This window comes from Phlebotomus papatasi, chromosome 2 (assembly GCF_024763615.1).
Source record: "Phlebotomus papatasi isolate M1 chromosome 2, Ppap_2.1, whole genome shotgun sequence".
Lineage (NCBI taxonomy): Eukaryota > Metazoa > Arthropoda > Insecta > Diptera > Psychodidae > Phlebotomus > Phlebotomus papatasi.
In genome coordinates this window covers 9,399,521-9,424,366 of record NC_077223.1, presented here as the reverse complement: position 1 = coordinate 9,424,366, position 24,846 = coordinate 9,399,521, and the positions used below count along the sequence as shown (strand labels likewise).

The 24,846-nt window shown below is 36.3% G+C and overlaps 2 protein-coding genes across 2 annotated transcripts; one reads left to right on the top strand and one right to left on the bottom strand.

Annotated features, from left to right (window-relative positions):
* Positions 1–388: 388 nt before the first annotated feature.
* LOC129803678 (DNA repair endonuclease XPF) lies at positions 389–24,846 on the bottom strand. Its single transcript, XM_055850415.1, has 5 exons — positions 24,712–24,846; positions 10,644–10,847; positions 4,604–6,305; positions 1,005–1,391; positions 389–947 (listed from the first exon to the last, which is right to left on the bottom strand). Exons 2-5 carry the CDS (start codon positions 10,811–10,813, stop codon positions 450–452), a joined length of 2,757 nt encoding a protein of 918 aa, XP_055706390.1. The 5' UTR covers positions 10,814–10,847; positions 24,712–24,846; the 3' UTR covers positions 389–449.
* Positions 12,011–24,605, top strand: LOC129805052 (sodium channel protein Nach-like). The gene is made up of 5 exons (XM_055852866.1): positions 12,011–12,083; positions 12,553–12,607; positions 15,870–16,596; positions 23,798–24,312; positions 24,371–24,605. The coding sequence occupies exons 1-5, from the start codon at positions 12,011–12,013 to the stop codon at positions 24,603–24,605; spliced, it is 1,605 nt and encodes a 534-aa protein (XP_055708841.1).

The window sequence follows — 24,846 nt, the reverse complement described above, 5'->3', positions numbered from 1 at the left end:
GTTATTTCAAACATTTGCATACATTTAGGGGCATTTCAACAATTATTTTATAAATGAGCTTCCAATAATAGTTCATATCAAATTCTTTCAATCCGTTTTCACTCAAGGCGGAACTGCCTGTACTCTAAACCTAAACTCTAAACTAAACAATTATATAAGTCATAGTCAGTTTATAGTTTCTTAATTTTCTCTTTGTCAAGTTTATTTCAATTTTTTTAGATATTAAAAATGTGATTTTTATTTTATATTAGGTACTTACCAAATTGAATTTGTTGCTAATTTTTGTAATAAATTTCAACGTTGATTTCTAACATTCTTTAAAATATCGAAAATACCGACTTTTTAAAAATAGTAAAATAATTCCCGAAAATAAAAGTAATCAAAAAAGTATTTTTAAGTAAATCTTTAATGAATATAAATACTGTACAAAAAGGATCGAGCACCTAATCCTACTGTTTTGCCTTCTGAAACTTCCTTCCTTTGAATTTCGCATGAGGAAACTTCCCGCTCGTTGACGTCTCAATCTTGGGCTTCTGTGGAACATGAAGAATATCCCAGAGCAATTTAGCACTCTCTCGACTCCCCAAGGCTTCCTGGAGCTGAGCCTGATCGGCCTTCAGCAGCTCCTTGAAGTCCTTGAAGGATTTCATCAACTTGAAGACATTCTTCTCAGTGACTCCGGGAAGTTTGAGAAGGAAATCATAGATTTCCAGATTGAACTTCTCCAGAGCCTCGGATTCTGCCGTGTGATTGTCCGATCCAATCACTGAGCACAGTTTCTCATTTGGCTCCAGCTTATTCTGCTTCATCTCATAAAAAAGCTGAGCCGTGGCGTATGGATTCGGTGACCAAACAATTCTCAGCTTCGGGAAGTGAAGGGTGAGTAATTGCAACTTCTGCTTGATGTCAGAATTGGAGACTGTATCGTTGGAGATCATGTAGCGATCCTGGAAAAGTAATTTTCAGAACACTCTGGCGAGATTTTGCTTGAGGAGCTGTCTCACCTGAAGATAGAAGGGTCGATTCTGGTCGAATTCAATTAGAAGAATGGGCACTGCGTAGTTCCTGACCATTTGTGTGCACTGATTGTACAATCTTCCAGAATTGAGGGATCCAATTAGATCAGAGATTGACTTCCGCTCGACACAAACTTCCGGCGTGAGGACATAATCACCAATTGTTAGCGTAATTGGGATCACCTCAATGCCCAATTTGTGAATGAGACACGGAAGATCCGAGCGGAATTCCCTCATATCTGTCACAATCTTCATCAATGGTGGCGACTTTTCAGAGGATTGGGCAGCGTTTCTCATTGAAGTCGCTTCCCTGAATTCCTCTTGAGCCATCTCACGCTCTTCTTGCTCACTGAGCCTCTTAGGGATCACCATTGTCTGCAATTTTTTATTCCGGAAAGGTTTCCGTGAGATGAATCAAAGCAAAAAAAGCTCATAATTTGAATTAAAAGCTTCGGAAATTGTACTTATCGATATACTTGAAAGGTTTATCGCTAAGTTGTTAAAAAATAAGAAAGAATTTGTCAAAGCTAAATTCTCTCATTTTTCACCACTTTTCCGCCACCTTTGTAACCACTTTCGCGCCATTTCCTAAAGCTTTCAAAATCAACGATTTTTTAATTGGAGGAAATAAGGTAAAGTGCCCTCGAGTCGACCAGTTCCTCGACTCGACCGGTGGGTCAATTTTTGAATGTTTGATGGCAAATTTACACGAAATTGTCCCTGATTCATTTTACTGATGGAATAATTGACCTATTAATGTTAGATCATACGCCAAATATTAGTGCAAATATAAATAAACTGAATAAATAACTCTACCGGTCGAATTGAGGAACCGGTCGACTTGAGGGCACTTTACCTTAGTTAATTATTAAGAAACTTTAAGATTTATTTATTCATTTATTAATTTACATGAAAAAGCGGAAACAGCTATCGTTTTTACTTTTTAATTCTGAAATGAAACCTTAGTGATCTTTGAATCAGCCTTTGAAGGTTGATTCGTATTTTTCCCTTAGCTTCCCTAAGCTTTGTTCTCATGTCGAATTTCTGCTTTTTACCTCTTCTTAGAAAGGAGTTATAAGAAAAAATGTTCTCATTTTGTATGGGGGCTACCAAAACGGAGGGTAGTTGAAGGGGGTGGTATGCATAAATAAAAAGTTTAAGTCATACACTGACCCTATACCGAATTTCATTAAGATCACTTTAGCAGTTCTTGCGTAATTCTTTGTCAAAACAGTGATTTATCGGAAGGATAAAGGCCTTGTTACATGGACTCCCAGCGGTTACCGTCCTGGGTCCTGGCCCATCTCTGTATAGAGATGAACTAGCGCCTATACACTTTTGATCATTCTTCCTTCTAAGAAATAGTGTTTATGCACTATAACTTTTAGAACATTGGTCTCAGAACAAAAGTTGCTAACTATAGCAATGACTATCCATTGACATAGGTCCCATTCGTGACGATTCCGATTTGACCTTGATCTTGATTTGGAGTGGCCGAAAAGCGGCAATTTCTCTGAAACCTCTTCCCACTTTTCGACCATCCATTTTTATCAATTAGCTCTCTTAAGGCCGTATCCTCTCCTTAAAACTTGGAACTTGCAAATATTGCACTTCAAACTTGGGACATTGTAGCTTATATGCACAGTGTTCGAAATTACAAGCACTTCCTCTACATGGTTAAAAGCGTTAAAACAAATTTCTAATTTTTATTAGATTTTCATTTGTTCATTTTGTTAAAATCTTTCGTAAATTCTATCAAAGTGGTGAGGATAGTGGTTAAAAATGTGGCAGAAAAAGGTAAAATTTTCCTTAAGCACCGTAATAGCTCATTTTTATGGAACAAATTTAAAAAGGAAACTAAGAAAAAAGTACGTAAACATTGCTAAAAAGAGGAAGTTCGGGGCAAAATATGGGGAAACGAACATGTTTTTGTTAGGAAAATTTTTTGTTAGCACAAACTTGTAGGAATTTTGTGGAAATATGTTTTTCAAGTCATTTTTTTTTAAATTTATTTTCTCTTTTAGGCTCTTATTTAGGTTCTTTTAAGTGTTTCTGAGCATCTTCCAGACACAGCTCATATTTAAATCAAAGTGTCACAAAATCCAAATTTTTCAGAAATGGGAAATTCGGTGTGCTCACAGCCAGAGTTTGATTCTCCAAATGTGTCTCGGCTAAAAGTTAAATAGCTTTCGATATTAACAAAAATGTCATTGGTGTTCGTAAAAATTAAACTGAATTTTCGTGGTGAAAATTCAAGCGAGATTATAAGAATTTTTAAAGTACCAGAGGCACCAGAGTAAGAAGCTGGTTGTATGAGCCTCGTTGCTTTGACTTTCCCCACAATAAAGTGAAAATTGCCAAATATGCTGACAAGTAAACATCATTCTTTGACTTTCGAAATTAATCTTCGAATATATTTTCTCTTGGGAGAACTCCGGCTGTGAACACTTGGAGTGTCTCGAATTAAGTTCAAATGGTGTGTTGTACGAGATAATTGGTATATCATTTATGATTAAATTTCTAGTAACTTCGGTTCAGAGAGTACACTCGAGAAAAAAATGTGGGTGCGATTAACTTTTTTTCCTCATAATTTTAACACTTTTTAGGTGTAAAAATATATCAAAATTTTTAATGTTAATTTTACACCTTTTTAACCCATTCCTTACCATGGTATTATACATCATACGCAAATTGAGTGATTTTAGATGATTTATTCCTGGGCAATTTTTATCCAAATTGAAGTCAGGAATGTATTTTTAGTAACTTTAGTTTTTCAGTTACTTGGAAAAAATAGTCCGACAGAGATGAAAATACATTTTGTTGTTCTTTTCTCGCTTCGCGGAAGTTCGTGCAAAATTTTTGCTCAAAATGGCGGACGGAAAATACGACATCCCGTCGAATTTGTTAAATTTGGCCTCTTTCCTCTGTCCTGATTTGAATTCTAGTTACCTAATTGTTTTCTTGAACAGTTACTGTAAATAAATCAATAGAGTTTGTAATGAATTAATGTCTAAAGAATTTAAATTCAGTGACCGTTAAGACGTGTGTTTGATAGGGGCTCCCCGTGGCCCCATATGAGGTAAATTTTTTTCTTTTCAAAAAATTCATCTATTAATCTGTAGAAAACTAATTCGAAAATATGAACATTCTATCTCAAGTATTTCTGGTACATTGACTGAATGGGTTAATGTTAATTTTACACCTTTTTAAGGGTAAAATTAGCATGAAAAAGGGTAACTTTAACACCTAATACACTTAAAAAGCATAATATTTACACCGATTTCGGATCAATACTGCACAGGGTAAAATAAACATTTCCGGAATGTTATTTTAACTTTTTCGGATTTCTCTCAGTAGTGTAGGGAAATATGGGGTAATTCGGAACGGAATAATGTCTAATTTGGAACTTTGAGATTTCCTAACAGTTTTAGCAGTACTTCTTCGTGGTTTTCTGTAACTCTTATCTTCCCACGCTCTTGAATTTCCCAAAAACCTCCATGTCAAGAACATTAGAAGCAAAATATTTGGTAATAAATTTAAATAAGTATAAAATGTTGCTGTGGAAAAATGTGAGTAATTTGACTGACCTTTTTGGTGTCGATGAGATGTTCAAATGCCTGCTTTTCTCGACGTAAATTAGTGAGGTAGCTCTGTTCCTCAATGGTCTGAGCGTGCAGCAGGAAAAACACCTTCATGCGATTCTCAATCTCACGCCTCAGCCTCGCCTCGTGCACTTCCAACTGTCGAATGGCAGTCACATTGCAGTGAAACATTACCACATACTGTGGATCCAGCTCACGCAGAGTCGCCTCCAGCGACAGTGGATCATTCGTGTCAGACTTGAATGTTTGAATGCAGACAATTGGCTTGGCCACTGAAGTTGTTCGTTCCGCTGCTGGAAGCTGAGAAAACTTCCCCACTTCCATCTGAGTACTTACATCGAGATCTTCAGTCGGATCTTCTTCCAGGCTCATTGTCATGGTATATGAAGCTTGGTAAGTATCCATTGGATCTTCCTCAACTTCCCCTTGTAACTCTTCTGGATCACTCACGCCAACAACTTCGGGTTTCTGTGTTCCTTGGAGCTTAACTTTTTCCAGGATTATATTCTTACTATCGATCATTTCCTGGTAGTTTTTAGCCATTTTCACAACTTTAACATCATTCTGCAGAGCCATGTGGAAGAGACACCGCTCAGCTCCGAGCAAGAGATACTGATTGAGTTGATAGCAGGTTTTATTGTCCTGACAGAGGATCAAAACTACTGCTGATTTATTCTTTCTATGCCCTACATTCAATTTAATATCATTGGGAATCTCAACTCTGAGAATCTCCGACAGACTCTTCCATTTTGCGCCCCATTCTGGCTCAAATTCCTCCTTATCATTGAAAACTCTCTTCTTAGCTGTCTCAAACATGTGATCAGCTGCATCCAGGATACCCCATCCTGAGCTATTCATCACGTACTCGGCTGATTTGTATTTTTTCAGTGTTGCATAGAGGGAAATGCAATCATGATAGATCGTAGAGATCATTAGAGATCTCAGGACTTTCAAATCAGATATCAACATCTTTGTCTGTTGGCTCAACTGATGCCAAACCGTATCAAGTTGCAACTGCAGGATCTTGTGGAATTTTTTAGTAACGCAATTTTCAACGGTAATCTCCTGCATATCAATATGAGGATTGATCCTCTTGACCTCTTTCACCAGATAATTCATAATATCCAGGATATCCGCCTGAATTGACGTCATCTTCTGACTCATTGGCACATGAAACTCCACAATAACCGGCTCATATTTCTTCAGTGTTGCCTGAATGAGCGATTGAAATCTCGGCCAGACAAACATCTCCTCCACATACAAATTATTAATCACCCTATCGACCTGTCCATAGCCAAATGTAAAAGATTCAGCACTATTTGAAAATCCCTTAACAAAACCCTCCCTATTCCTCTGACGATACAATCTCAAGGCAAAAGCCTCCTGACACGACTCAATGATCATATGAGCTCGCAACACCACAATTCCCGTGATCATCTCAATGGGAATACGATTCTTCAGGAGATCCACCACGAGAATTCGTGTCGTAATAAAATGAATTCCCCCCTCGAGGTAGACTTTTTCCCTCTCCTTGGCATTCGTGGCTGATTCATGCACATGGCGCGAATTGAGTTTACCGCGATAGTACTTCTCCTCACTCTCCGAACAATTCATCACAATGACAAGATTGGCGGGATCACAGAGTGCCCCCAAGAGCCCCAATAGCACGCGATTGTAGTGGATTCCCCTGAAATAGTTGCATCAATCTCAATGTCTCGTGCAACTAACACGGAGTCCAGTCTTTCAAGCAATTAAATTGGACAATTGATTAATTCGCACTCCCAAGGGGACAAGGCTCACACTCAAAAATGTTGCATTGGAAAATATAATTTTCCAACATTTATCCATTGAATTGATCCAAGAGAAAGATTGGAAACTATTTTAATAAATATTTAGCAAACAAAAAAAATAAAAGAAGTAAAAAATAATGGTGCTATTCCAGTGAAAAAATGAACGTGTTTTCTTTAGCACTTTTACTGTTCTCAAGTGCTTCTGCATTATCGACTTTTCTTTGTGTTGGTTCCTGTGTTGGTATTCTAGAAGATTGGGGAGATCAGTCGACACAGAAAGAAAAACAAAGAAAAGTCGACAATGCTAAAGCTGTTGGGAACAGTAAAGTACTTTACTGTTCTCAATCATCTCAGCATTATGGCATTATCGGCTTTTCTTTGTTTTACTTTCTGTCTCGACTGAACTCGTTGTGTTCTAGAATAGTCGTGACAGGAATCAACACTACGAAAAGTCGATAATGCTGAAGCTGTTGAGAATAGGAAAGTACTAAAAAAGATGATCATTTTTAGGACTTCGCTGTTCTTAAGTGCTTCTGCATCTGCATTATTGACTTTTCTTTGAATTGATTCCTGTCATCATTTGAATTTGAATTTATTTATTTGTTTTAAATCAAACATAATTAGGGTCCGTCCCTATTACAATGTCTGATTAGATAGGACAAAATGTACAAGAAATTCAAAAGAAAATGAGAACAAGATTAAGTCAGAAAAATTTATACAGAGAAGAGAGAGAGAAAAAAAGAGAAACAAAGAAAATCTACCCTAACAGAAAGGCACCAGAAATGCCGGCCTGCGACGTCTTAACGCGCAGTGGAAGGGAGTTGTAGATTACAACATCCCTGACAAAAAGAGTACGCGAAAGCTGGCTCGAATGAGCTCTCGGAACCAGGAGTCCTCCAGGAGCCTGGCCGAAGCCCCCAAAGCCAAGAGCGATGCTGAGAACTAAGGAAAACAGTCGAGATAAGAACCAGGGGCCCATAAAACCTAATAAAAAGTGAAACTATTTTTCACTTTTCCTTGTAAAAATGTTGCAGATATTGCACCGCGACTTAAACAAATTTGCTACTAATTCTTGTATTATTTCGTCGAACATTATTAAATATATATTTTTAGACAGCTTTTAATGCACAATTTTGATATATATCAGACTGATAAGTCAATTCTCTTTAGGAAAAAACTTGCCATTAGCCTTCAGTGCCTCTATGCAAAAACGTATGGAAAAATGAATGTCGGGAGGCCCATGCCAAAGAAGGATAAAAAGAGGAAATCTTTCTCCTGAATATTTTTTTTTAGTACACAGCTGTTCTTAAATGCATCTGCATTATCGACTTTTTGTGTTGGTTCTTGTCACGATTGTTTTCCCCAGTCTCCATTGTGTTCCAAAACAACCAAACAGTCGTGACAGATACCAACACGAAGTAAGTCGATAATTCAGAATCACTAGAAAACAGCCATGTACTAAAAAAATGTTCAGGAAAAATATATCCTCTTTTCATTTTCCAATGGAATAACACTATCAATTAGAAAGAAAGAAATTTCAAGATAGGAAAGATCAAGCAACAACAGAGTTAAGCAAAAAAAAAACAACAAATGAAAAATTGTAGCAAAATGAAATATCCAATGAGTACAATAATGCCTGGATCATAAAATTAAAGAAATAAATAATTTAAAAAAATATTTGGGCGTTGCAAATGGAACAACTGACATCGAGTAAGGGGTCTTACCGTTGATACCTTAAAAAATGCCCATCTTTAGGGATTAATTAAACCTTAATTCAGGTCTGGATTAAAGAAAAATCTTTTTCCTGAACATTTTTTTTAGTACATGTCTGTTCTCAAGTGCTTCTGAGTTATTGACTTTTCTTTGTGTTGGTTCCAGTACTGCTTTTCCCAGTCAACGTCATGTTTTAAAACCACCTATTAGTCGTGACACGAACCAATACAAATATAAGACGATAATGCAGAAGCACTTGAGTACAGTCATGTACTAAAAAGTGTTCATGAATGAGATTTCCGCCTTTCATTTTTCAGTGGAGTAGCTTACCATGAAGTTGTCTCACACACCTGCTGTGTTTACTTCTAAATATTGTTACGATTTTATTTTATATGCGATTTTTCGCTTTAATTTTAAAATTCTTGCTAGTAGGGTAAATGTCCTAATTCAAAACCATTTCCAAACCCTTTAACTTTGACAAAAGATTTAACACATTAAGTTCATATTTTTTCTGAAGATAATTACATATATATGCTCCTTGACACTTCTAGAATGTTACTGTTTAGTGAAAATTCTTTAGATATAATTTGAAAACTTCTTAAATACAAGAAAAATACCCAAGCGTAAAATGCTTCTATTGGAAACATACTAATCCAAATGGAGACAAAGGAAAGTTTCTAATTGGAGACGAACGTGTAAGTGAAACCGCGACGAAATGCATCCAAAAGCGTGTTGAGTTGCTCCTGAGTGCAGGATTTGTTCTTATTCCTGGCCTTTTCACCTTTCACATATAAAACAATAAAAAAATCTCTCCAAAAAATTAATTTAATTTAATTAAATAAATTAATTTAATTTGCGGGGTTTCCTATTAAAGCATTTGCAGACACTTCAGAAAAACCCTTTTTGTTCACGAAATAGGTGATTGTTTCATTTGAAAACTTCACGTACCGTTAACAATAAAGATTAGCACTTAATTTAACTAAAATTAGCCAGAAATATGACATAAATGTTAAACAAAACGAATAAACAACATTCACCTCATTGTGTTTTTCATTGAAAAAGATGGTCGATCTATTAAAAATTCGATGGTGAAAAGGTACACTTTTAATTTTTCTGTGAAATTACCAAAATAAAATTTGTGAATATGAATGGATTTTCGCTTTATTTGAAGCAAAATTAACTAAATAATGAAACTGAGGTATAGAAAATTTATAAAAATAGTAATTTAGTACTGTATTTATCATGAAAACAATGACATTTCCATTTGGAGTAGCGAAAAATTTCCATTTGGAGCAGGTTTTGAATTAGCTTAATTTACCCTAACCCATATACAATCGCAAACATAAGAAAGTGAAATATTTCACTTTACAGTTTTGAGTTGCACTCGAGAGTTTGAATAGACTTTCGGGATCTTCCAAGGCTTGTTCTTGGGTAATCCCGGAAAGGTCCACCCCGGTTCGTACGAGGATGTTTTTGTGGGGAAGAACCCCCTTATCTCCGGTGTTCTGGCCCCCGGGGATTAAAGAAAAATGTTTAAATGAAATTTAATAAAAGTCTACAAGCGGAACTCTGGTGTTTTTTTTTTGGATCTGGGAGCTCATTTTGCCCCTCCTTCTGTTACAAGTCATTTGTGGGTGGTTGCGAGGAGATGGTAGCTTCTACCTCATCCTCAGAATCGTAACAATATTGTAGAAACGGTATAAGTTACAATGTTGATAGTATCTTGGATTTAAATAATTAAGTTTCAAAACAATAAGGAAATAATTAATTTTGGCATTATTGTCAATATTGTAATTAGTTTTCAATTCCTTATTTTCCAAGGAAGTAGTATTAGATTTCCTGAGTCATCTTCATCCATAAGTCATTTTAGGCCACGCCTTCTTTGTGAATTAATTCGTGATTTGGGATTTTCTGTATGCTTTTCATCATTAGATCAATCATGAAGTAATCCACAGACGTAAAATTAATTAATTAATAAAACTGAATTAATCAATTAATTTTAAGGATTTCAAGGATTAATTAATAAAGTATAAATTTTCCCAGGAAAAATAACATATTGACGGAAAATATTATAGGGGCGTGGCTTATTTAATAGAGATAGGACCATTTAGGATTCTAATCAAATTGAAGGAAGTACCTTTTGTCCCTGAAATGTTACAATATCCCTTTAAAAAGAGTGAAAAAAAACAATAAAAAGGAAAATTATTAACTTGAATTAAGCATATTCATCAAGTGGGCGTGGCCTAAAATTATGTCTGAAAGATGATAATTTGTTTAATTAAATATTACATCCTTGAAAGTTAATGCAAGAAGATTGAAAAAATATTGTTTTCTTCAACCTGAGCTAAAATTCTCTGACCATTAACCCCTTGTGCTTGATCTATAAAAGAGTACAACTACAACTACAAAATTTAATTGCAACAGATTTGAATGTCTTGAGAGAAAGATGATTTTTTGTCCTCCTTGAGATACAATATTGATCAATTGCACCTCTGCTGATTGTTAATAAATCTCCCACTCACTTTGCACAAATTACCAATCCATCAGTATGATGCAGATCAATTAGCATTTGTCTCTCGTACTCGAGCAATTCTCCGCCTCCATCTTCCTCACCTTCAGCTGATGCCTTTGTCGAGGCACCTCCGGACATGGTTGAGGTACCAGCCTCATCATCTTCAATGAATGTTGACATTGTTTGGCAAAAAGAAGTGGAGGATAAACAGTGGCTGTAAAAAATACACGCCACTTTATTGATTGATCAATTATCTCCTCAATTATTCAGTGAATCAAATCAGTGGTCATTTGAGCATGACCACAGACATCATCGACACCGAAAAAGAGCTTATAATCAGGAAAAAGGAGTGACAAGGTACCCCAGCTTTGCAGAACGCTGGAACTTTTTGACTCATATGGTATACCCTAAGAGTGGTTTTCCGTTGTTTGTCTAGGTTGATAAAGTTTTTCTGCAAACCCGGTTTACCGGTAGGCGAAAGATTTCAACCGTTTTTAACTGACTCAGACTTGTCAAGGATTCAAAGACCTTTCCTATAAATCTAATCTTGCCCCAATCGGCTGAGAAATAAGCTCTTTAGAGCTTATTTAACCTATAACCTTGAAAAAATATTTCAAGGTCAATTTTAAACGATACAAAACACTGTTCTAAATTCATTTAACAACTTGAAGCAGTATGTCTTGAAATAATTCAAGATGATGTTCTGAAGACCCCAAGTCGATATCTCTAACCGTTTGGCCTGTAGCTGTGGTAGCAAACGGATCAACAAGCAACGCAATGTCTCTGGAAATCGTCTGATTTCCAAAGAAATACCAAACATTGGGCGCAGAATTGATTGAATATAATTGCTCTCTCCATGGAGTTCGAGCAATAAAATTGAGTGCTAAATGCCCCCTAATTACATCTCCATCGCACACAAATAGCACACCACAATCTCGCAATTGCACCAAAAAATCTCAAAGAATCATCTACAATTGATCCGATTGATCACATTTACCTGCATGATTCTTTAATGAAACATGAAATACATGATTTCATGTGAAAAATTTCAATTAATATTTTATTCATCATCTGATTTATCTGTGTGTAAATTACTAGAGCAATTCCTTTCAATTTCATCAAACGCATTCAATTTCATCGTCAATTCATTTTAATTAAAATTCTCTGATTTATTCCTCAACACCGCTCAATTACAATCCATCAGAAGAATACCGAAGGCCAAGACTTTTCTGCTTGCAAATACAATCACTGTGCAATTTGAATTTAGTACTCTCCGTACCTTAGAGTATTTGCAATATTTGAAGACAATCTCTTGTATAGTTATTTCCTGAAAGAGACATCTCTATATGCTAATTTTATTCATATGGGAATGATGAAATGCGTTCTTCCTTATATAGAGAGGCTCTCAAAACAGACACGATGCAAAACAACGAAGATAAATCTATCTCACGCACATGATTGATTGAAGAAACTCTTCTCAATCAATCAAGGAATTTGTTGTAGCTGAAGGAGCTGAAGAGATTACTTAAAAGCAGTGATAAGCTGTTAAATCAACTTGATGTGGGTCAAATCAAGACGTAAATCCGGCGTAGGAATAATGATGGCAAATTTCACTAAAATTATTAATGGATCCGGCATACCTTTTAGATCAGGAAAATTTCATGAAGTCGAAATTCAAATCTTTTTCTTTCTCATACGTTTTGAAAATGACTATCTCATTCTTTCGCATTCTTCTTCTTCTTCTTTTAAATATCACAACAAATTCAATTTAGCTCAGTCGAATTTGGTGTATAAAAGAATAAGATAGACATATGCAAATAATAATAATAATTTCATGAAATTTTCCTAATCTAAAAGGTGTTTCGGAGCCATTACTTTTGCTTCAATGGTCAATTCTTGGGGACTTTGGGTGACTGCAGGCCTGCAAATTCTCCTGCAAGTATGCCAAAAGATTCATCTTAACTACTTCATCAGGTAAGCTTTGTGGTTAAGGTATTCGCGTGTTTTTGACACTCAATTTAAATCTTGTGGTGGAAGAATCAGTCAGTCCCGGGGATTGTACAGGAGTACTGATTTAGTTCCGAAAAAGCCCTAAATACACGTGGAGGTTCCTTCCTTGCTCCATTTCTGTGTTTGTTCGTTGTCCCCTGCTTCATACGAAACAAGGGATTTGTGTCGGCAAGTCCCCTTGTCATTGACGTGGTCAGTTCTTGAGTAAGACAAACTTGATTTTAGGCCTCGACACGATTAATAATAATAATCAGGTAAACAATAAGATAAGAAACCAAACAAAGATAAGATGAAAGCGATTGCGTATTGTGTTAAAAAATTAATAGCTAAAAAAAGAACTTGAAATGTTCTAGAAAATTGTACGATAATTATATTTCTAAAATTTTCTTATGCACTATTCTTCTGTTTTCGGATAAATACTTAAATGATTAAATTCATAAACATAATTTTATTTATTTTTCCTTATTCTTTTCTTTGTACAATTGTCTTTTTCTAATCAAAACAGGGAATCCCGGTATTATGCACACACAATTATGATTGTTTGCCTACCATTGGGAGCTAATTTGTGAAATTATTTTTGAAATAACCCTAAAAGTATCCCAATTTCTTAGACGAAGTAAATTAGAAAAAGCATTTCTTGTGAACAGTTATGCCCTAGATACAATTACGACTGAAACCGAAAGACGGCTTGACGTAATTATAATCAAAAATACTGATCAGTCACATTTTCATCAGTTTCTCACTAATCCGTCTCTCGGCTTAAAGCGAGAAATGGAATAGTTAGTGTTAAACTAATGGGAATTTAGTCAAATCATTATTTTGATTATAATTTAAGCTGTCTCTCGGCTTATGTCGCAAGTGTATCTAGGGCATGAACGATAAAAATTGGCCTCAAAAAAGTTTTGCATATATTGCGGCGTGTCTGTAATTTATTTGAGGGAAAATCCCTGCGCATATGCAAATTTTCTTGGTGCATAAACCTATTTGGTACGATTGTCTTCGGTCTCGAAAATATGCATTATCCCGGGACCCCCTAGAGAAATTTATGTCCATATTTGACAGTTTTTCCTCCGTATAAACAATTTGCTTCAATATGGATATAAATTTTAATAAGAGGGGCGTATCCTAAAAGTTTTAATTTAGAGTTTTTGTTAATAAACAATACATTCACTAAATAAAAATAAAAGGTTTACCGAAGACCCTTTCACAAGAATCACTTTAGTAATTCATTAAAAGTTTCTTCAATTCGATCCTTTTAGAGTGTTTAACGCATAAATGTATACTTCAGGAGCGAAATCTAGAAAGTATTAACTAAAAACACTGAAGCAGCAGTAATGGAACTTATAAGTCTATGGATAATTTTCTAAAACGGTCTTTACACTTAAAGTTTGACCTAGTTCCTGAAGATGATGTGGAATTTCTAAATAACAAGCAATTGTTGTGATTTTTGGAAACCTGTTAGTTTAATAGTTCTTAATAATCCTAACACTTAATATTAGTAGAAATTTTGCTTACTGAGAAATTACTGCAATTAAACCAATTAAACTATATGACTTAACCTCAAGTTTGAAGCTTGAATATCTCAATATAAATGTTTCTTCTGGATTTGGTTTGGTGTTTTTTCAGAAACTTAAGTAGCCAATAGGGTAATTCTGTAACTATATGACAATATCATACGACAAAAATGGTCGTGGTAAATTCGAAAACAGGGTAACATAACATAAAGGCCAGAGGGTATCGAATGGCCATTGCACGGAGTTCTATGAAGCTCTTAGTAACTAATGTGATATGAATCTGATTCTCGATTATTATTCCTGAATTTACCACATATAAATATTTAAATTTGTTATATGACATTATCATATTATTACAAAATTCCCATCCGATCTGCTCACCTAGAATACTGCATACTTTCAGGATTTTTGGTCAGTAGAAACAGAGATAAATTGAAGGGATAAAATTGGAAATTCTGGAAACACATTTTTGTGTACTATTTAGGTTCGATAAAAATCCGATTCTTGTGTATTATTGCAAACTATAAGAATGTCAATTTTCTCAGATATTTTTTTTGCAGAAGTTCAATAAATTTGTTACAGAAGTTCAATAAGTTACAGTCTGTAAAAAGTTAATCAAACTATGTAAGTGGGGCAAACCCTAAAAGTTTTTAATTAATGTTTTTAATAATATATAATAACTACAATAAATAAAGGCTTAACCGAAGAACATTTTAAAAGAAATTAACACTTATACATATACTTCAGGAGAGAAAACCATTGAAAAATAAAACTAAAGAAAACACTGACACCCTAGTCTGTGTTTTTTTTTTTTTTATAAGATCTTATAGCCAGATCCGGGACAGCATATTTCGCTCTTTTCTTTCGTCTTGAATTCTTTTTTTAATCTCTTGTCTTGTGTATTTGTTTTTTTTTCTTTTAATTCTCTGTTTAATTTGTACTTTCTGAACTTGGATGGCTCAGACGGCTTATACAACCTGCGAAAGAGCTTTTCCACCGTTTTGCTCTGGAGGTTGGTCACCAACGCTAAAACGGCGGTGGACGCTATAACTGTTTCCTCAATTTCTTAAACCGTCTCTGTGCTTTGATGGCATTTAATTTCAATAGCACGCATTGTCATTGTAAATAAATAAATAAATAAATATAAAGCAAGAACGCCTGTCCAGAATTTTACTCAGTTTTAGGGTGTTTTTCTTCGTTCTGGGTTTCTTGGTTCTAAGTTTTCTTGGTGAGCAGATATGGAGAAATATTGAATTGATAGAATTGATTAGAAAAGGCGATTCCTTTAAAAGTTTTGTTTGACATCAAAAAACTATCAATCAGCAAGGGGTAGCAAAGAACTTTTTCAAAGGGTGGACTATCATTCCCTTTAAAGGTTCAACATAAACATTTTATTTAAAAGCGGGTAATTAGACTTTCTATCCTTGCGACTGGATGAGTTCAAGAATAAGTTATTCAGACTTTCATTAAAGACAATAGCGAGCATTCAGCTTTGTACAATTGCTTTCAATGAAATTACACAAACTCCTTAATCAGGAAAACCCCGGTAATGCCCATGAAATTACAAATCAGTCCCTTTTATGTCTTTCCCGTGAAATGACGTCGGTAAAGCAAATAAAAGTTACCCCAATTGAGAGTATAAGTTCGAAAATTGAATTAAAACCTGTACAGAAGCCTGAAAAATCTGTTCATCCTGTGAGATGGCTCATCAGGAGATTCAAGTATTTCTGCAGAGTCACAGCTTTGCATGGCTTTGGGCACATTGTTCGCGAGGACACTGGTCTCGCTGAAAAGATCTTCTGGGCAATTTGCACCTTTGCCTCTCATATCACAGCCATGGTGCTTCTGTGGTTCTCTTGGAATTGGAGCAATCTCACTCCCGTGGTAACAGTGATTGAGAGTACGCATTATGCCACCTGGAACATACCTTTTCCAGCCGTTACCATTTGCAACCTCAACAAAATCAGTTTGAAAAGAGCCCTGGCCAAAGCCAATAATATGAAACGTCCGGAGAATGTGTCTGCAGAGGAACTGGCTCAGATGTTTCAGGACTTGACAATTTTCATGGGATACACTCATGAATCCATGGGAAATTTCAATCAAATTGACTCCGTTTTACATATGAACAATCTAACTGTCTTTGAAGTACTCCAAGATTTGGCACCAGGCTGCTCCGAAACCCTGGACAGATGCATGTGGAAGGGAACTCAGACCAGATGTGACACCCTCTTTCAACCCGTCAACTCAACTCTGGGAGTTTGTTGCTCATTTAACTACTATGCCACCTCAAAGATGAACTACCCCAAGAAATTGCTCCACAGCATTCCCAAGGAGCCCCGAAGGGTAACTGCCTGTGGTCATCAAACCGGCCTAACAGTCATCATTTCACCCGATCTCAAAAACTATCACACAACAATTCTGGGCACTTCTGGATTTCGCGTAAGTATCGCACGCGATCAAAGAGATTGCAAGATCAGCTGGAAGCCCATAAATAATCATACGCTATAGAGATTGACATCCAATTAATTCTGCACAAGGATAAACCATTTGACACCTTGAACACATACCCAGATCGATTGGAGTGATAAATAGTTTATTGTGATCTTACTTGATCGATTTTCTAACACACTTTGGCCCCAGAGTGTTCTCATTTTGGTGCCCATTCATGGGAATGCATATACATCATTCCAGGTGTCCCCCATCCAAAAATTTCCTGAATAGCCCAATGACAAGTGCTCATTGTCCCAAACAATGGATATTAATTCAATTTGATGGTGTTTTAGATCCTCATTGATTTATTCACTCTTGTTCTTTTTCGTTTGTCTTGACGTATATTTTGATTGAACACTGAATTCCCTCTCATTTTTTTCCTCATTGATTTTGTTTTTTTTTGTTCAAAAGATATCTTTTCATGTTTGTACATAGATTACCACTCAAAAGGTGCAGCTCTCATTACACATTAGGAGCGGAATTTAAGAAAATTAACTGTTGGCTTGTATAAAAAAAAGTATATGCAATATTTTGGATCTTTATGATTGATTTCCTTGCTTGTTTTTCTATTTTATTGCTCAAACTAAAACTCCATGGGGAAAGTGGAATAATTTTTCTTATATTTCTATTTTTGGTTTCTCGAACTTTATATCTTACACCTGTTTTACCCCATATTCGAAAATCTATTGATTTTTATAATATTAATAACGTTTATTAAATCACGATTAGTAGAGTCATTTTTCTTAGAATTGTGAAAAAGGAGCAACAAAAATAAAAAAAGAAAGAAAAAGAACTGAAACTTTAATTTATTTCCTTATTGTCTATACGTGGGGCCTTTGTCGTAACGAGACAGGGCAAACAGTTAAAGATATAGGCTTGAGGTCTTCAAAAGAGCATAAACTGAGACAAAATTGAAGATCAAATATTTTCAAAATACGAAAGATTATTTTCAAAAAATAAATATAAACATGCAGGAATTCGGAATAAAGTCCCGGGACAAAGCCCTATGACTCATACTGATCCTCAAGGATATTTAGACCGTAAAATTTAACGATAAAAGATCAAGTCAAGAAAATTTATGAAAAGAACGTCTAATTCTAATCCCTGATCCTAAAATCTCAGTGTATAATAGTATGGGCTGGTCCGTTCCTAATTCTGGATTACTGACGCACAATCCTAGAACATTTGTAAAATCGTTTTTGAAATGCGCCGTAATAGATATAATTTTTGATGCGATAAATTGAAAAAAACATATTGCAACAGTTTTTTGAAGAACTTAGGACATAAGAATACATAATTATTTTTATATTTTATCCCTTATATCCCATAAAAGTTTTTAATTTTTTTTTTTTAAATTGGCAATTTAAATATTTTGCATTTTGAAAGGGCAATTTCACCCCAAAAAACGCCTTACTGGCTTAAAGGTTTTTTTTTTTGTTGAGTCCTATGAGCATTTCCAAAAAGTCCTAAACCGTTTAATTTGAGTTGATTGTATAATTTGAGTTTTTCAAAAAAAAAATCGCACAAAACCTAATATTAAAAACTTTATTAAATTGGATTTTTGGAAAGGATTTATATGGAACTTTATCATCATCTTTTATCAAAGAAAGTTCCAATGTCGTCTTAGAAGAGTGTCTTTGGGAACGTTTGGAGTTTTTCACATCTGTCCATAATAATCAAAATCGGTTTAGCATTGATTTTTTTAAAAGAAATGTTGCAGATAGCTTTTGAATCAATTTTGACAAATTTTTCAATATTTTATTCAATGAAAATCTTCTTGATCTCATTATCAAGTTTTGAGCTTACGAAATTTAAGATTTTCATCAAGATTGGATTTTTATAAATAATAAAAGAACATATTTCTTTTTTTTTTTGGAATGTCCACCCAGGTAAAGCCAATCTGACAATATTTTATTTAAAGAATTTTTGGTGGCAATGGTCTTGTCTTTACAAACAATTTGAGATCATAAAAATAATTGGGTCGACTTATAGGGGTCTCCCTAATGCACCAAGTCGCTATCTCATACCGATTTGCCTCTAGCAGTATATAAATACGGCTCTTTGTGGAGTTCGAGCAGTCAAATCGATTTCGGAATGGATTAATGATGAATTTTAAACAAAAACCCTTTTAGAACGTTTACAAAAGAAGTTTGAAAGAAAAATTTAAGGTAATTTTAATATCTCTTCCTTAAAAACAAAAAAAGCTAATATTTGCTTTTTGAAAATGTAACGAAAAAATTTATTAAGTATCTGAACGAACCAGTTAAAATGATCAAAATCGGATTAAAGTAGTATTTATGCCCATTTTTAGGTATACAGGCTTAGAATTATTTTTTAAAATATTATTCATAAGCCTTAAACGTTTGTTACAATAAAGAAGCTATCCAGATTCATAAGAACGTTTCTGTATCTTTGTCTAAATCCGTCAAAATTGTTAAAATCGGTGTAGAAATGAATCAAGAAAGTAAATATTTTCGAAGAATACTTTTCATAAATGGATTTTTATCCTAAAGTTCCTAAAGGCCTCTACACATTTGTATCAATTCTCGTCAAAAATTGCATTTTTGACAGAATTTTGACGTTTCCACCTACTGCACTGCAATGTGTAGACTAGACGCCTTAATAAAGTACTTCGAGTATTTCATTGATTTATTTAATAACATCAAATTCATAAAAAATGTTTTTTTTTAGAAAGTATTTATTCTTTGGTTTCGAAAAACGCTTCTTTGAGGGATAATCCTTCAATTTTTGATTTTATTCTCTAAAGTCGATTTTATCTAGGGAGGATTGGGGCATCTTTAAATTGGATCACCTTTGAAATAGAGCTTTTATCCTCTACTTTTAAATAAAACTAGACCTTATCGCCATAATAATTTAGCCACACAAATAAATTATTTTAAAGCTATATTACACTCAATTTTATTTAAGAATTGAAGAGAAGCCCTATTTTAAAGGTGCCCTACTTCCCCCTATTTTCTTTGTTGCGATCATTTTGCTATGAAGTATTATTGCTCAACAAGGTAAATCTTTATACAAATTTCCCAAAGAAATAAATCTAGTGCTAGTATATGATTTAGACCATTTGAACAAATCCGTAATAAATTTTTTCTTTTAAACTCAAATTAATTAAAAGTAAGATCTTCATACAATTACAAAAACATTTTTTATAATAATTTCTAAGGTGTTATTGATACAATAAAAACTCAATTAACAATCCACTTAAAGGTGTCGTAAAAATAGGAAAATTATTGTATTAACGCCCACGAAAATTAGCTATTTCTGTCCACGAAATCAACTGCCCCCAACGCCCAAGAAGAAACCACTTGACCAATCTGATACTACCGATTGCAGACAAGGGGTAATTCAATTCGGGGAACTTGAGTCAATTTAGCCGACAACTTAGGGGAGTCAGGAAATTCGTACATTTTTCAGGGGACTTGCGGGAAACCTAGGGAACCTAGGGAACCTGAAAAATATATATATTTTTCAGGGGCTTGAGGAACCCATATATTTTTTAAGGAACCTACGTAGAACTCGAGGAACCCAGGAAATCCATACACATTTCATGGAACTTTCTGGAAACCCAGGGAACCCATATACTTTCCAGGGGCTTGGATAACCATGGGGTCAATTAGGTCACGAAGAACTCGGGGAATCCAGGAAATCCATACACTTTCAGGGAACTTACGGGAAACTCAGGGAATCCATAATTTTTTTCAAGGAACACCTACGTAGAATTTGGGAAGCCCAGAAATCAATACACATTTAATGGAACGCACGGGAAACCCAGGGAATCCACCATACTTTCCAGGGGCTTGGATAATCATTGGGTCAATTAAATTACGGAGAACTCGGGAAATCCGGGAAATCTATACACTTTTCAGGGAACCTTATATTTTATAGGGGCTTGAGGAACCCAAATATTTTTTAAGTAAACGACGCAGAACTCGGAGAACCCAGGAAATCCATAAACTTTTCAAGGAACTTACGGGAAACCCAGGGAATCCATATACTTTCCAGGGGCTTGGGTAACCCTGAGGTCTATTAGGTCACGGAGAATTTGGGGAATCCAGGAAATCCATACACTTTCAGGGAACTTATGGGAAACTCAGGGAACCCATATATTTTTTCAAGGAACCTATGTAGAACTCGAGGAGCCTAGGAAATCTATACACATTTCAAGGAACTTACGGGAAACCCAGGGAATCCATAAACTTTTCAGGGGCTTGGTTAACCATGGGATCAATTAAGTCACGGAGAACTTGGGGAATCCAGGAAATCCGTACACTTTTCAGGGAACCTTATATTTTTTAGGGGCTTGAGGAACCCAAATATTTTTTAAGTAAACGACGCAGAACTCGGAGAACCCAGGAAATCCATAAACTTTTCAAGGAACTTACGGGAAACCCAGGGAATCCATATACTTTCCAGGGGCTTGGGTAACCCTGAGGTCTATTAGGTCACGGAGAATTTGGGGAATCCAGGAAATCCATACACTTTCAGGGAACTTATGGGAAACTCAGGGAACCCATATATTTTTTCAAGGAACCTATGTAGAACTCGAGGAGCCTAGGAAATCTATACACATTTCAAGGAACTTACGGGAAACCCAGGGAACCCATATACTTTCCAGGGGCTTGGATAACCATGGGGTCAATTAGGTCACGAAGAACTCGGGGAATCCAGGAAATCCATACACTTTCAGGGAACTTACGGGAAACTCAGGGAATCCATAATTTTTTTCAAGGAACACCTACGTAGAATTTGGGAAGCCCAGAAATCAATACACATTTAATGGAACGCACGGGAAACCCAGGGAATCCACCATACTTTCCAGGGGCTTGGATAACCATTGGGTCAATTAAATTACGGAGAACTCGGGAAATCCGGGAAATCTATACACTTTTCAGGGAACCTTATATTTTATAGGGGCTTGAGGAACCCAAATATTTTTTAAGTAAACGACGCAGAACTCGGAGAACCCAGGAAATCCATAAACTTTTCAAGGAACTTACGGGAAACCCAGGGAATCCATATACTTTCCAGGGGCTTGGGTAACCCTGAGGTCTATTAGGTCACGGAGAATTTGGGGAATCCAGGAAATCCATACACTTTCAGGGAACTTATGGGAAACTCAGGGAACCCATATATTTTTTCAAGGAACCTATGTAGAACTCGAGGAGCCTAGGAAATCTATACACATTTCAAGGAACTTACGGGAAACCCAGGGAACCCATATACTTTCCAGGGGCTTGGATAACCATGGGGTCAATTAGGTCACGAAGAACTCGGGGAATCCAGGAAATCCATACACTTTCAGGGAACTTACGGGAAACTCAGGGAATCCATAATTTTTTTCAAGGAACACCTACGTAGAATTTGGGAAGCCCAGAAATCAATACACATTTAATGGAACGCACGGGAAACCCAGGGAATCCACCATACTTTCCAGGGGCTTGGATAACCATTGGGTCAATTAAATTACGGAGAACTCGGGAAATCCGGGAAATCTATACACTTTTCAGGGAACCTTATATTTTATAGGGGCTTGAGGAACCCAAATATTTTTTAAGTAAACGACGCAGAACTCGGAGAACCCAGGAAATCCATAAACTTTTCAAGGAACTTACGGGAAACCCAGGGAATCCATATACTTTCCAGGGGCTTGGGTAACCCTGAGGTCTATTAGGTCACGGAGAATTTGGGGAATCCAGGAAATCCATACACTTTCAGGGAACTTATGGGAAACTCAGGGAACCCATATATTTTTTCAAGGAACCTATGTAGAACTCGAGGAGCCTAGGAAATCTATACACATTTCAAGGAACTTACGGGAAACCCAGGGAACCCATATACTTTCCAGGGGCTTGGATAACCATGGGGTCAATTAGGTCACGAAGAACTCGGGGAATCCAGGAAATCCATACACTTTCAGGGAACTTACGGGAAACTCAGGGAATCCATAATTTTTTTCAAGGAACACCTACGTAGAATTTGGGAAGCCCAGAAATCAATACACATTTAATGGAACGCACGGGAAACCCAGGGAATCCACCATACTTTCCAGGGGCTTGGATAACCATTGGGTCAATTAAATTACGGAGAACTCGGGAAATCCGGGAAATCTATACACTTTTCAGGGAACCTTATATTTTATAGGGGCTTGAGGAACCCAAATATTTTTTAAGTAAACGACGCAGAACTCGGAGAACCCAGGAAATCCATAAACTTTTCAAGGAACTTACGGGAAACCCAGGGAATCCATATACTTTCCAGGGGCTTGGGTAACCCTGAGGTCTATTAGGTCACGGAGAATTTGGGGAATCCAGGAAATCCATACACTTTCAGGGAACTTATGGGAAACTCAGGGAACCCATATATTTTTTCAAGGAACCTATGTAGAACTCGAGGAGCCTAGGAAATCTATACACATTTCAAGGAACTTACGGGAAACCCAGGGAATCCATAAACTTTTCAGGGGCTTGGTTAACCATGGGATCAATTAAGTCACGGAGAACTTGGGGAATCCAGGAAATCCGTACACTTTTCAGGGAACCTTATATTTTTTAGGGGCTTGAGGAACCCAAATATTTTTTAAGTAACCTACGTAGAACTCGGAGAACCCAGGAAATCCATAAACTTTTCAGGGAACTTACGGGAAACCCAGGGAACCCATACACTTTCCAGGGGCTTGAATAACCATGAGGTCAATTAAGTCACAGAGAACTCAGGAAATCCGGGAAATCCACATACTTTCAGGGAAACTATAATTTTTCAGGGGCTTGGGGAGCCCATATATTTTTTCAATGAACCTACGTAGAACTTGGGGAGGCTAGGAAATCTATACACATTTCAAGGAACTTACGGGAAACCCAGGGAACCCATACACTTTCCAGCGGCTTGGTTAACCCTGATGTCAATTAGGTCACGGAGAATTTGGGGAATCCAAAAAATCCGTACACTTTCAGGGAACTTACGGGAAACTCAGGGAACCCAAATATTTTTTAAGGAACCTACGTAGAACTTGGGGAGCTCAGGAAATCTATACAGTTTTCAGGGAACGCACGGGGAACCCAGGGAACCGGGGTTCCCTGGGACAACCAGGAATTCGAGCCAATGTGATTGCTTATGCGTTGTCCCTTCATTGCAGATATTAATTCATAATTCCTACGACTTGGTGGACGACAATGCTGAGATGAAGATCATTGCACCTCGCCTCGAGGCCTTCCTCAGTGTTGCTCCAGAAGCAACTTACGCTACCAAGGACGTCCTAGGCTTGCCAGTCTCAGTGAGGAATTGCTATACTCCTAACGAAGTGGAAATGTCTACAGTGAGGAAGTATTCCTACCTCAATTGCATGGCTGAATGCCGGAGTGCCATTGCGGAGAAATTGTGCGGTTGTGTCCCGCCAAATTTTCCCAACAACGGTTCCAGGCGCTTCTGTGAGATGAAAGATTTGGACTGTATAGTTCGTAACAAGAATATCTACAGTGGAGCAGCTCCTGGGTACAACATATCATTCCGGGAGATAGATAAGGAGGACTGGAAGATGGTGACAAAGACAGAATGTTCCTGCCTTCCGGATTGTGAGTATGTGTCTTATGGAACGGAAGTCACTTCAGGAATCTTCTCCCGGAACAATTCTTTCAATTCAGTGAGCTTTTTGTGAGTTAGTTTGGGATAGATTGTGAGACTGAGAGTAACATGAGGATTTTTTTTGCAGCAAGGACATTGATCTCAGAGACAAAACCCTGATTCATGTGTTTTTCCAGGATCTCGTATCGACGAGATATCGAATGGATATGAATCAAAATTGGCTCAGTTGGTTGGCGACAATTGGGGGAATTTTGGGCCTCTTCCTGGGCTTCAGCATTGTGACGGGATTTGAATTTGTCTATCTCTTCACCCTCCGGGTATTTTTTGATCGTTACGCGGAAAAACATCACGAAAAAATATGAATTTCCTATCCTGATTGAGGTTATGTTTGTCCGGCAATTTGTGAATTGCAAATAAACTGTTTTGCACGTATTTTTTAGAGTTTTAATAAATTGATTGTGTACTTACCAACTTTATCTGTTAGGAAATACAAAATATAATCACGAATTTGGACAAAAAACTAATAAATTAAGCATTTTTGTGCAACAAGAAAAACTCTGCGGCAATCCACTGAAGAAACCTTTTACGTGTCCACTGAGAAAG

What these genes read in the sequence shown, in the direction of transcription:
- LOC129803678 (XM_055850415.1), bottom strand. Translation starts at nt 10,813, where the DNA reads ATGTCAACATTCATTGAAGATGATGAGGCTGGTACCTCAACCATGTCC. An exon ending in ATCTCATCGACACCAAAAAG is followed by an intron (nt 1,392 to 4,603) that starts GTCAGTCAAATT and finishes AAAAAATTGCAG; the next exon opens with ACAATGGTGATCCCTAAGAG. An exon ending in ATCGACCCTTCTATCTTCAG is followed by an intron (nt 948 to 1,004) that starts GTGAGACAGCTC and finishes TTACTTTTCCAG; the next exon opens with GATCGCTACATGATCTCCAA.
- LOC129805052 (XM_055852866.1), top strand. Translation starts at nt 12,011, where the DNA reads ATGCGTTCTTCCTTATATAGAGAGGCTCTCAAAACAGACACGATGCAA. An exon ending in TGGGCACTTCTGGATTTCGC is followed by an intron (nt 16,597 to 23,797) that starts GTAAGTATCGCA and finishes CCTTCATTGCAG; the next exon opens with ATATTAATTCATAATTCCTA. An exon ending in TTCAATTCAGTGAGCTTTTT is followed by an intron (nt 24,313 to 24,370) that starts GTGAGTTAGTTT and finishes TTTTTTTTGCAG; the next exon opens with CAAGGACATTGATCTCAGAG.